We start from the raw sequence: 13,568 nt of genomic DNA, 5'->3' as shown, positions 1-13,568 counted from the left end.
GGGTAAAGAATTCTGAGACTGTATCAGTAAAAAGTGTTTAAAAATTTTACAGTCCTAGAAAAGTTCCTGACTATATTTCCTGAGAGCGAAAGTGAACATATTACAAATTTTCATCTATTAAACAACCGAGCAAGTAGCCCACTATGTAGTCCAACATTTGCTAAACAATCAGCCTTAAAAGTTTTCTCCTAAAACTATGATTATTATTCATCAGATGTTGAACTTGTTTCATTAATGAAATCTACAGAGGTGTTTTTTATTGTTTGGGGGTTTTTTTTAATGGTAAATGATGCTTTGATACTGGCTACCAAACAAATTAACTCTTTCCAGAAAAACTATGCTTTATTATGTATTTTTCTTACTTCCGTTTACAACCACGCTGAAAAGCACAGACATATTGATGAATCAGTTACACAGTTCTTTCTGACTACAAGTGTGCAGCTCATTTTTCTTACTGATGTGTTTCAGAAACCAATCAGAAGTTCTCAAAACCCATGATTTCACAGTATTTATAATCATTTATCAAAATGACCTGCTTTTTAGAGACCATTTCAAACACGTACATATGATTTATGATATTTAGATGTGTTTAAAATAAACTCCCTGGAGATGTAACTTTTTACTGCTTGCATGTTGAGAATAGGTAGGTTATAAAAGACCTTAAAACACTGGAAAAAAAGAGTATTGTTTTCTTTTCATGTGATCTGTCAATGAACAAAAACCAGCAGAACAGCTATTGAAACACTGGATTCCTGAAATGTTTTTGTAGGTTTAACAGCAATATTTCTATATGATACTATTGTAAATACAGTCAAAAATCTGAATAGTTGTTATTACCTGCTAGCTTTTCCTTAGAAATCTGCATCATATAAAAGCATTTTTCCCTGTCAAACTTTAAAAAAAAAAAAAAAAAAAGCTTTCTTACGCCTGGAAGCATGTGTTTAATTACATGAGATTTTAACTGGAATCAAAATTACTTGTAACATATATTTATCTATCACAATTAAATGTTTGAATATCTGTAGTGCTTCGAAGAATCCCTTCAACAGTACTCAGCCTTCCCCTGGTCTTTTCAGCATAATACAGATACTTTTTTTGCCATAACGTTTTAGGCTTCCTTAAGGCTACCAGATTCACTTTCTTTTCGTCTTTCTCAGTAAACCTAGATTACACTTTCTATATAGGCATCAATATGCTTTTCTCCTGACTCGAGTTTTAAGAAAACTTGGGCCTAAGTAAGCCAACTTAGACTATCGCAGTAGTAATTTTGCATTTGATGTGTTCTGCATCGTCTGAGAATCAAAACCTACTCTATACAAAACAGAAATAAAATGGCCTCAAAAGTCACAGGCAAGTAATGAGAAGGGGAGGCATTAGAAAAATCCAAAATATCCCATATAGAACAACTCGTACCACAAAGCAACAAAGCACTCCAAGAATATGTTTTTTATACACTCAGCATGGTTTTCATCCGCACCTCATTAGCACACAAGATTAATTCTGACCATTAGTGCACTTTAAAATAAGTGATTTTATTTGGAACTTATCCTCAAATTTAGTATCATCTTTTTACTCCTACATCCTTGACGTACGCAGAGCTGACTTACAAAGGCAAGGATGCAGATGCCATTATTCACTGCAAAACTTTAATGTCTAAAGATTTGTGTGCATCACTCCTCAACGCGCAGGCTAGTTCACTGACCCACTTCTGGGCCTACGCAGGTTGAAAGGAATGTTCTGAAGATAATGAGAGAGCGCCTACAAAACCTGGAGACACTGACAGCTGTAGCACGCAGGGCTTGGTGACTAAGCAAACAGTATTTCCCAGTCCTGTACAACAAGAGCAGTTGACAATTTTACCCTGTTCTGTAGCAGCCTATTCAATATCTTCAAAGGGAACTTCCCAAACTGCTTAAAACCTGGGTTAGGGCAAAAGAAAGCTGTAAGTCAGACAGCGTATACAAAACTACTACGAAAGCGTGGTTCACCTTGCTTTCTCAATCCCAAACAGAAGTAGAAGAGAGCACAGCGCAAAATATTTCTATCCTCCCATTCCCCTGCAATATGTGAATTCCAGGGAAAAAGAAGAACCACAGGGATAAATACACAATCCATCATCCAAAATTTTACTTGCCCTCTGGATTTTTGTTTATAATTTAAAAAATTACACTCCCGCCATCATAACAAATAAGCAAAGTGGGGTATCTCTGCTGGTAAATTTTCAGAATATCTATGTGGCTGAGCAACAGTTACTAGTTTGGCAGATAAAAGATACAAACTCATTTTTACGAATCAACATTCCCGATCTCAAACATTCAGGAACAAAAGCGAAGTAGTGCAAGAAAGGGGTAGCCTAAGGTTAATTCAGCTCTGAAATGCGGAACAGATTCAGTGCTCAAGAAAACAGTGAACATTCTGTGGCCTTAAGTGATATGCTTAAGAAGAGGAAATATATCTGTAAATAAGCAAGAGCATTAATAATTGTCTCAGAATGCTGGCACTGAAACTTAAACAGTCTCTCGTCACTTCTTAGTTATTTACTATTAGGATTTTATACAAATGCCTACTGAAGTAGTTCCAAGTGTGATGAATATGTCTCTAAAAAGTGGGGAAGGCGTAGATGAAATTCTTTCAAGTACAGCAATTTGTTTAAAAAAAGCAGATTAATGAGAAATAAAGGGGGTGATTTTTAATCAAATGAGGGGCAATTATGGATGACAAATATAGAAATGCAGCGACTTAAAAATAGCTCTTGCTACCATACATTAGAAGGGCATTAAATACCTAGCACCAGAGTTCAGGATTAATAAAGGGGTGGGGTTAAACGTTCAGTCCAAAACTCGGGCTTTTCCTGAAGAAAAACCAAAGCTACCCAGTTGTTGTCAAAAGATGCCTATTTTCAGTTTCAGAGATTTGCAATTGTGTGAACGGAGACAGTATTTTTTTCTTAGGGGAAGGGAGGAGGAAACAGTTACCTGCCTTGATCTTCAGAAAGTCTTAGAAAGTGAGGCTCGGAGTACAGCGCAAGATAAGCGTCACCATGGCTAAAGGCTCGAACCCTTGTCCACTAAATCCAGTGGAAGACTCCAGCCACTTCAGGGTAAGGTTTGTGACATTCCCCACTGGCTTTTTTTGGTTTGCATTGCAAAATGAAATAAACAGAAAGCGATACAGATACTTCCCTGACAGTGAAAGGGGCTGATTTCCTTTCTTCCTTCAGCTTTAGGCTGACTGACAAATACAATTAATCTTTACACCGACAGGCATCCAGTTATTTTCCCAGTAGTAATGGGGACTCAAATTTTAGTATTGCTCATACACCTCACGAAATCAGAGAATTCCTTTCATTTCATAAAACGTATTGAAGGTGCAACAATAGATTTCACCACCGGTGTTTTAACAAAATACGGCTTTTAATCTTGGAAGACTTTTCAGCCCGTATACCAGCTACGTAAGATGAAATTCAGTCAAACCCATTCCGAATTACTGTAAACGTTTCTTAATGTAACGGCCAATGAAGAAAATGATGGTATCCTTCAGGGTTATTTTTTAAAAGCAGCTTCTGTTGCTTACCACTTTACCAAGCTCACAACATTTTGAGTGAAAGAGGTCACGGTTTCAGTTGTGAACTTCATAAATATCTGGAAAAGCCTTTCACTTTCTCTTCCTCGATAACAAACAATTCACTACGCCTGCTCTTGAGTTTTCAGACTGTTGAGCCCTCTCTCTTTCAAGTGCCTCCTGCCTGTCTCAGTATATTTTTGATGACCCCCCGGTTTACGTGCGCTCTAACGGAAGTGCCATCAGTCGCGTTGCCTTCCCCGAGTGGCTTTTGTCAGAGTGGGACTGTGACAGGCTTTGCCGTTTCAAAAAGCGGAGATTCTGTCAAGGATTTTTTGTGCACTCAGCGATGCCAGATCATCGCCCTGGAATGACTGCGGGTCTACATGTTTTTATGCTCCTCTTTAAGTAAGAATTGCAGTGATTTTAAAAGTCAGACAGCTCCTTCCTTCCCTCCGCCCCCGCCACCAGCAAACTGAAGCGAAGCAGCTTTTCTAAAAATCCCATTCATCCGTTTGCTTTGCAGACTCCAAATTTTGCCCCCTCCACGCTGAGGATTTGATGCAGGCGCACCCAGATCCTACAGGGCAGCAGGGCATCAGCTCCTCTCCCGAATCCCCACTTCCAAGGCAGAGTTTCCAAGCGTTGTGCAATCGCCTCGGAGCCGCCGTCAGCTCCGCGGCGAAGGGGCGGAGGGGAAGGAGCGCGCTATATTCTGAATTTTGAAGCAGAGGTGGCGTATCGGGCAGGGGGGAGGGGGACGCCGGACCAGATGCTAAAATCCTCACCCAAACTACAAACGTTTCTCTCCTTGACTGCAAGAAACTCTCTCCCCCACCACGACCGCCACCTTGATTTCATGCTCTACCACGTGCTGGATTTTTCCTTTTTATTCCCACCCCCAACTCCCCACCGCAGCACTAATAAAGCTTCCTTTAATGATGGAGATCCCGCAAGCGCGTTTGGGGGAAGGAGCCATCCGGCAGCCCGGTGTCAGCGGGCGGCGAGAGCTCCGCGGTGGGGCCGGGGCCGGGCCGGGCCGGGCCGGGGCCAGCCTGGCCGAGCCCAGCCGCGGCGGGGGACCCGGGGCCCGGCAGCGCAGCTCCCCCCGGCACCCTCCGCCCGGGGGTCCCGCCCCGCAGAGGAAAGCGTGAGCCGTTACCTGAGCTGTCGCTTTTCCTTTTGCCGGACCTCTTCTCTGTTTCCACCGGGGACAGAGCCTGCCTGCCATAGTCCCCTGGCGCACACGCTGCCCCCGTGGGGGTGTTAGTGCCCAGGCTGGAAGAGTTTGAACACAGGACGGGGGGGCTGCTGCCCAGCTCCGGGGGTCCTCCTGAGTCGGGCTGAAGGCAGAGGCTGTGCCTGGCCGCGGCGGGAGGAGACGACATCTGAGGAATGTGCCAGTTCGTCTGCAAAGCCTGGTGCTGCTGTTGCTGGTGGTGGTGGTGGTGGTGATGGTGATGGTGGTGGTGCCCCCTATGATGCTGGCTGGCAAACATGCCCTCCTCATTGGGGTATCCCGCTATTATGCAAGAGGAAGAAGAAGAAGACAGATCAGGGTAGGACATGTGGTCAGATCTTCCATGCAGGGCAAGAGAAGACTGGGAGAAAGGGTGCAAGCTCTGCGCAGTGGCATGGGGGCTGCGCAGGCAGCCAAAGAGTGTGTGATCCATGGCATGCAAGTCTCAGGTTCCAGGCAGGAGAGTTTAGGAAAGATCCAACTTCACCACCCTTTGTCAACTTTCACTGTAAACAGATCGGGGTTGGGATTTTTTTTTCCAAAACGGCAACGACAGACTTTGCAGCAGGCAGCTGAGCTCAGATAATCCAGGTCTTTAGCCCTAGTGGCCAGTCTCCGCTGCATAAACACTCGGACCTAGATGAGCCTTTCTCAGAGCTGCTCAGATGTCAAGAAGTGGGAGAGGTTGAAGCCAATAGAAGGTGGTCCCAGAGAACTGCTTGAAGGGGGAAACAGCTCCGAGAGGTTATAAATACAGTAGTGTGTAATGTGAGCTGGGGGCTGGCTTAGCAACACAGCACTGACCACATGCAAACTCCCTCCAAAACGCCAGCGCCGTCCCCGCGCCGAGCCGCTCCGTCAGCGGGCGGCAGCGCTGCGCGCCCGCGCCCCGGGCGCCCGCGGCAGCGGCGGGGGGGTGGGGGGGGGCGCGGCTCCGCGGGGGCGCAGCCCGCCTCTCCCTGCCCGCGGGGAGCACGCCTCCCCGCCGCGGCGCCCGGTGGGGCTGCCCCGGAGGCCGGCGAGGCCGCCCGCCCCCCTCCTCCCCGGCGGATCGGCGGTGGGGAAAGAGGGCGGGGGGCGGCGGTGCCCCGCAGGGCCCTCACCGCCCCGTCGGGGCTGACGGGGCCGCTCGGGGCGCCACCGCCCCCCCGGGAGGAGCGCAGGCGCGCGCAATAAAGACGTGAAGCGGAACGCGCAGGGTTCGCCCCGGGGTGGCAGGCGGGGTGCGGGACTGCCGCGGCCCCTTGCACCCGGGTGGCCGGAGGGCGCTTGGCAGCGCCTCACCTGCGCGCCCAGGTGCGAGGGCGCAGCGCGGCCCAGCGCGCAGGCGGCCGCGGCGGCGCGCGGAGCTGCGCGGGCCGGGTCCGGCTACCGTCACCCCCCGCGCCGAGGAGCGCGATGCGGCCGCGGGTGCGGGACATTCAGCCGCTCCGCTCGCACGCACCGCCCCAGCCCCGGGACGAGCCACAGCGCGGCCCCGGCTTTCCGCAGGCCCCCGCGGCTGTCCCCCCCAGCATCAGGGGGCTGCTTCTGTAACGAGACCGCCGGCGCCCACCGGGTGATCAAATCTGGCCGGAGAAAGACGGGTTTCCCTTCTTGCCCCCTGCCCCCTCACACCCTGAACTCGCATAATTTTTATTCCCTATATCTTCATTTTCTTCGTTGCGGTCCTGAGGTGGCTCGAGAGGGACAATCCAGGGAGTCTGGGCTTGGCTTTTTTTTTTTTTTTTTTTGCTTTAACATGCGTGTAGTGGATTTAACAGTAGCCACGAAAGCGGCTGTTAACTGGTTTAAATTAGGATAACGCACTTACTTATCACTGACCAAAGGGGTGCCCACTAAACGTGTTGTTTCTTAGCCCTTCCTCCTCGCTCTACCTTCCTCCTCCTCCCCCAAATCAAAATTAAATTAAAAAAAAAGAAAAAGGAAAACCATTGCGCTCCTGCAATTTAAGTCTAAATTCTTGGGTCCATGTGCGAAAGATAAAATGAATTTCAATTGCTATTGGAAAAAATCAGGAATTGTATGAGATTTGCAAGAGCTAGTTTCTTAAACGGAAATTGAGTCCTATTTTGTGGGAAATTAGTTTTGCAGACTTTCTAAAAAAAAAAAATCTAAAACTTTTGTTCAGCAGCTGCTCCACTTTTCCCTGCAGTTTCAGACTGAGCTGGAACCTGCAGCAGTCTTTCGACGGTAAGCTTTTTCCCCCCTTTTCTGACATCTAATGCTTTTTAAAAATTGTCTTTAGATTTAACTGTAACAATGCTGTCTTTATAAAGAGAGTGGCGTCCAAAGCAGAAGTTGCTGCCTCTGTGCACCGTTCAAAACTTGATATTTCTTCAGAATAAAGGAAATATACAGTTACAACACTGATGAAATATTTTGTGCTTTTCATTGTGTTTATCGTTTCAATATGTGCTCTAATATTAAAGGAGAGGAGTACAAAGAAAACTCAATGGCTGAGCCCCGCTTGCCTTCGCTAACTCGCCGGGCTGCGAGCACAGGGCTCCTGCTGCTGCTGCTGCTGCTGCTGCTGGCGGCGTCCCCCAGGAGCCGGCGGTGCCACGAAGCGAGGTACTTGCCGGCGCGGTGCGTCGCCCGCAGCCGCCCCGCCGGCCCTGGCCCGTCTCCCCGCCGGCGGCGGCCCGAGGGCTGCAGGGGCGGGCGGCGGGGCCGGGCGCGGGCGGCCCCAGGTGGGAGCGCCGGGAGCGGCGGGGCGGCCCCCCGCTCCCGGCCGCAGCCCTCCGCCGCCCCGCACCGCGCCCCTCCGCGGCCCTCCAACCTGCCGCTGTCAGCCCGCCCGCCCCGGCCGCGGGGCCAGACGCCGGCGGGGGGGCCGGGGGGCAGGAACGCCAGGACCCCTCCCGCAAGGGCCGCCGCAGCCCTGACACCGCCACAGCTGCGAAGGGGCCGGGGAAGTCCCAAACTCAAGCCACTGTGAAAATGCCTCTTCCCCCCCCCTCCTTTTTTTTTTTTTTTTTTTTTTTTTAAATTCTAGGGAATGGCCGCACAGGATTTCTCGCATGGCGTAAAAAAAGTGAAATACGTGAAGCACAATGAAGAAAGTGAGAGGGTGCGAGGGGGAGGGAGAAAGATTAGGTTTCCAAGAGAAATAAGAGACGGAGCCAAATCGCACTTTTTTTCGGGAGAGGTAGGAGAGGCTCCAAAAGGTGAAGAAGAAAGGAGGACAAAAAAAAAAAAAAAGAAGGCGGCGATAGCAAAGTTGCAATAGCACGGTGAAGCGCTTGCCATTAGCTTCATAATCAAACCTGAATATTCGGGACTGTGCTTCCTTGGGCTCCTGAGTCCCCTAATAAGTACACAAGTCCTACATCAAGTGTTCTTATTCCTTCTTTAATAAGAGGTTTTAAGCACGCAAGAACTGGAAATACAAATCTCTCTAGAGCTTTATGCTTTCATTTTAAACTATATAAGGAGAATGCAAATATAGGCAACCAATGTGGAGGCAAATAAACAACTTCCAACGCTTACTGAAATGATTCAAAAAGTTTCTGTGTGGAGTTATCAAATACCTACGGCTATACGATACCACCCTTTGTAAAAATGTATGACTTTTCAGTCAAAGAAAGCTTCAGTGCAAAGCTTCTCAGCAAAATAGTTGCAGAAGAAAGTGTAAGCTGTTATTAGCTCCCAATATTAATGGTTGAATTCTTGTTCGTATTGTATCTTTTCAGAATGTGCGTTTGACCTACATGTGGTACAAAAGTGTAACTTAAATCAATGCCAGCAAGTTTGCCCAAAGCTTATAACATCAAGTGAAAAAATAGAATGTTTTAAATATATTAAAACAGTAAACCGTTTAACTCATAAAAACATCTGGAGTCAACACAATTTGGAACATCATTTATATTTTCACGTATGGGCTAATATTTGCATTTGCTTTATGTTTTTTGGTTTTGGTGGTGGGTGTTTTTTGGGTTTTGTTTTTTTTTTTAACTTACGATTTATAGGGAAAGAGATCATATAAAATTGACCTGAATATACCAGTGTACAATTCCTTCTCTTCAGGACTTTTGTAGCCTTGCTCAGTTTTTTACGCTGGAGGCTGGAAGCACCATCTTCCTGAGTATTTATCAGAATGTAAGTAGGATTCTTGAACAGTTCTTCTAGTGTGTGGTTTGCATATTTGCAATATGCATATTACAGTAAAATCAGACAGATAGTCATACTTGGTGACCACTGTTTGCGTGGTATAAATTGTCATAACTTTGTTGAAGTCAGCAGAAAGATGGCAATGTACGCCATTTAAGAATATTCTCCTTACTGTCAAAGAGAAAGCTTACAAATATGAATTCAGTTTATTTTAGCCAAAGATTTTATTGTACTCAAGAGCCTACCAAAGCAAGAGGACGAGGTTTTATTGTACTGTAATTATGATCAGTTCGTATTTTTCCATGGCAATTTGGTGAAGGCAGGCATCATTATTTAACCTTAGAGTCAATCCAGATTCACAACAGATGTATGTTTATTTTCAGTCTTCTCCTTTTTCCCTAAATTTTGCCTGTTTAACTCCCACAGAAGCAATATAATTCGTTTCTCTTGATACCTGTGCTGCAATGGAAACCTACAGATATAAGCAATAATAAAGCTTGGGGATTATGCATCATTTCAGAGATGCTTGAATGCCTTAGCTGAAAATCCTTGCACAGAAAACGAATGATTTCTTGACTGACTTGTCAAAAATACTGAATCCATGACTAGTTAAGAATGACGGTAATCACATTCGCCATTTATAAGCCTGCGGTATAGCAGTATCTTCATTATACTTTGCCATAAAAACATTTTTTTGTGAAAAATTGCACTACCACAGCGCGTACCACATAACTTTAACATTGCATTTCTGTGGTATACTTCCATTTCACTCTTTTTAACGCTTACATGTGCCATGGTTTAACACTTATCAGACACATTTTTTGCTTTAAAGACTACAACATATCTATAAAAAACTTTAAGCCTGAATCCATATTTTCAGCTACTTCTCCCATATACATATGGATTCTGTTCTAATTTTCATGATCTCCAAGTATTACAAATTTTAAAGCTATGCCAGCAATTTAGTATATTACATAAAAATTGCGCTGAACTATAAGGCCCTCACTGAAAATGATTTACAAGTTTGCATTACATCATTAAAAGTTATTTGAATTGCCAGCCCACTCTAACCAGTAAAATATCTTATGCTTCTTATTTAATTTAAATAAACCGATGAAATATTAAAATAGTTAATGTACTTGAGGCTTCACACCTGAACTATGACGTTGCAGGAATGCTTTTAGAGTTTAAGCTATGGGAAACTTTCATTCCACATTAGATACTCAAAAGCCTCAAACAAGTTCTCTTCAAACCTTTGGGGTGTGTTTGTTTTAAATAGATAATTTATTTGCAAACTGAACTGTCTTGCACAATACTATTTGTTTCCCGATCCACATGTTATATTGCAATTTAACAATTGTTTCATTCTTTCTAATATTATCTCCACTTAAGAACGCTGAACTAAAAAACAGTTATCACAATTCTTGTAGGATACTTTAATAACATGTATCTTTCATTTGTATTTAGAAATAGATTCAAAGTGCATGCAGGCAAGTCAATGATGCCTGAAAAATATGTTTTCCATTCTGTTTTCTCCAGATCTTGACAGTTAGACACTACACTCAGTCCATTCTCCTGTTAAAATTACTAATGACAGAGGAAAAAAAAAAAAAAGACTTGTATTTTTATATATTATTCATTTTATTATTTGATACAATTTGTGTTGTGGATTTTGATCTGTGTACGTATTCAGAAGACATTTTAGCAGAGCCCCCATCGAAAATACAGACACAGTTGTGCACGGAAGAAAGGCGAAGTGTATTTTCAGCACTCTGTATTTTTAACAATACTTATTTCTTACTGTGCTGCGCAGTTAATATTTTGCTGATTACGCTTCGAGTTTTAATTGTCGGGAATAAAAATTACAGACGATTCAAATCTCTGTGCATCAAATGTTTTACGCTAAGACTTATACCCGTTTACTGGGTAAATATGCAGTATGCTTACATTTCTAAAGATCGAACTAGACAAAAAAAACCCCACCATTACCTGAAATATTTGTTGTCCCCTGGCTGACATTTCCAGGCCCTTTGCAGGACCAGCAGCAGGGGGCATATTTCATAATTCTGCCTCCATCAGGGGACGTTAGGAGAGTGATAAGTCACTAATCTTCATCACCTCCTTTACACATTAATGAGTAAAATACTACTCACAGTGTGTACTCCTAGTCATTTCTAATTTTCTCCGCTCCGGAGTGAGTAAAAGACACTTATACATATATCTATGCACCAAGAATAAATAACTACAAAATATCTGGGTTTTAATAGCTGCTGGGATTATGTCACTTACTTTGCAGGTGTGTTTGCTTATGATTTATAGTGTGATGAGCTCTAGACTTGGAGCAGAAACCCCTAACTAGCTAGTATTTGGAACAGAAAGAGATTCACTGCCCTGAAGAGCTCAGGCTCTATTCATTTCACTAGTTTCACATGGGAGTACTCCCGTGTTTTCACAGAGTCCTGTTTGCATTCATGGGGATTCGCTCGACTAGAAGCATTTGCAGGATTGGAACCTTAATTAATAATAGCTGTAGGAAAACAAAGAGCTAAAAATTGCATGTACTTTTTTTGTGCATAGCTGCATCATTCTCCTCAAAGCCTAATGTCAGATAACGCTAACAACGCTACCGCTATCGGGTAGGCGAAATCAAATCCAAACTAACAATTGTTTGAAATTATCACTTTAGATTAAACTGGTTATTTTAGATGCAGACATTATGGCTTGTGAAAGAATGAAGGGAAAAAAAAAAGCAAGCTAGATTTCCCTAAAAAATGCATGCCAAGAAGAGCTTAATTTGCAGAGACATCACCAGAAGATATCCCTTTCGAAGTTTCTGATTCAGGAAGCTGTTTTAAGTTTGCTGGCATCAATGGCACTGCTGACATTAAAAAAAATTAAAAGGCAAGTTCTTAACTGTCTTGAAGAAAGGTCCAAGTGGCATGTGGCGTACCTTAAGGAGACTGCCACCTTCCAAAAACATATTTATTTGCATAAGCTCTTTTTTTTGTTTTATTTCCCCAAAACAGGATATAGCTTTATCAATGAGCTGCGAATATATTATATTACTTCTTAAAATTAACCTTTCCAAGGTATTCGTATTTGTTATGCATTATTATGCATCGCACTTGCATGCGCTTTGATGTAGCGCGGACAGGTCTCAGGGTGGGTTCAATAAAGTTTTCCAGTAAGGGACTGTCTCTGAGGTGCTTTCACACCATCTAAGTGTGCACATCAGACTTTGGCACACTGGATCACGCCCAGGAGCCCCCTTCCTTTCTTCATTGATGCCTATCCATCTATCTGTCTGTCTGTCTGTCTGTCCATCTCTCTCTCTCTCTCTCTCTCTCTCTCATGTATTTCACTTAAACTAGATGCCCACAATAAAAGTGTGAACCCCCTGCCCCTTCTTTCCCAAACGGAACGTGCCTAGCTCTGTGGGCTCGGTGAAGCTCGGCTGTGCAGCAGAGAGGTCTATTATTTGGCATACTTTTCAGCTGACTGAGACACAAATGCAAAATACAGCACGTGGGGACACTGTCTGGGTTAGTGCAATTCCCTCATAGGCATTTTGTCCATGAACTTTACTCATTTGTGCATCTGAGCTGTAGAGTGCATCACTTAGGGATTTAGATTTTATTTAATAATCCAAGTATATTTCAATACAAGATGGTAAACTAAAAATATTTTCCATTTAACTGTTTCAAAACGCCATGTGCAAGAGAACACAACAAAATGGAATTAACTCATAACATATGCAACTCTTATTTGTGCAAGAGCAGTATATGCCCCTAAATCCAGACTGCAGCATCTGGAGGCATAGCATGTCTCTAATGGAAGAGAAAGGCACGAGACATGTCAGCTTCTTGGCTAAGTTACACTGAAAGCCGTGCCTTTTCCTTTGTGATACCCAATGCATCTCTGATTAAAACTAATAAAACAGACACTGTCCAGGTAAACCGCCTTGGAAGCATTTTGGATTTTTCATCTTATTAGTTGTAGGCAGTCAGATTAAGCTGAGGTAGATATTTACAATAGATATATAAAAAAACCTTATCTAAAGCTCTTTCATTTCAAAAAATTGGGTTTGAATGAAAACTAATATCCCATGGTATGAATGATGTGTTCATAGTGCATCCAAAAATACAAATTCTCATTTGTAGAAACAAGTTTTGCTGTCACCAAGATATTTGCAGTGCCTCTTTCTTATTACTACTTTTTACCTCTAGCAGTATTATGAAATAACGTGTTCTACATACACTTTTACTACTGTAGAGACTCTGAAAGCATTTTAGAGAAACAATTCATCCTTTAAATGTTTTACAACATGAACTTGTCTTCAGACCTGACCTTGAGAAGTGCTGAGTCTTTTCTTTTCCCCATCGACCTCGCAGGATCAGCTTCATTGTTAAAGTGTAATAGCAATTTAAAAAAGTGCAGCTAAACATAAATGCTGTTCCTTGTATTAAAAGAAAAAAAACCAAAAAAACACCACTAAAAATTGCATTTTCAAACAAACATGTATGAAAGAGATCTGGTGGATAAAATATTATATTAATGCATTTTCAAATTTTTATTGCACTAAAATCGTCAAATGATCTGCTGTGCAAGTTGAGACGTCTAATTTTAAATTTTCTTTCATTAATTTTTATCAGTT

At 43.5% G+C, this 13,568-nt stretch overlaps 1 protein-coding gene across 1 annotated transcript in view; it reads right to left on the bottom strand.

Annotated features, from left to right (window-relative positions):
* The window catches only part of MEOX2 (mesenchyme homeobox 2), a gene marked incomplete at both ends in the record, with an annotated part of 53,001 nt that extends 47,767 nt beyond the window's left edge, over positions 1 to 5,234 (bottom strand). Inside the window, one exon of the mRNA XM_082015147.1 lies at positions 4,724 to 5,234. Within this exon, the coding sequence (XP_081871273.1) occupies positions 4,724 to 5,234 (511 nt within the window). The remainder of the gene's footprint in view (positions 1 to 4,723) is intronic.
* Between the last annotated feature and the right edge of the window lie 8,334 nt (positions 5,235 to 13,568).

The sequence above is a fragment of the Phaethon aethereus genome, assembly GCF_964289735.1.
Source record: "Phaethon aethereus genome assembly, chromosome: 2".
Lineage (NCBI taxonomy): Eukaryota > Metazoa > Chordata > Aves > Phaethontiformes > Phaethontidae > Phaethon > Phaethon aethereus.
Note: the sequence above shows the minus strand (reverse complement) of the source record. Positions and strands in the feature narration are given on the sequence as shown.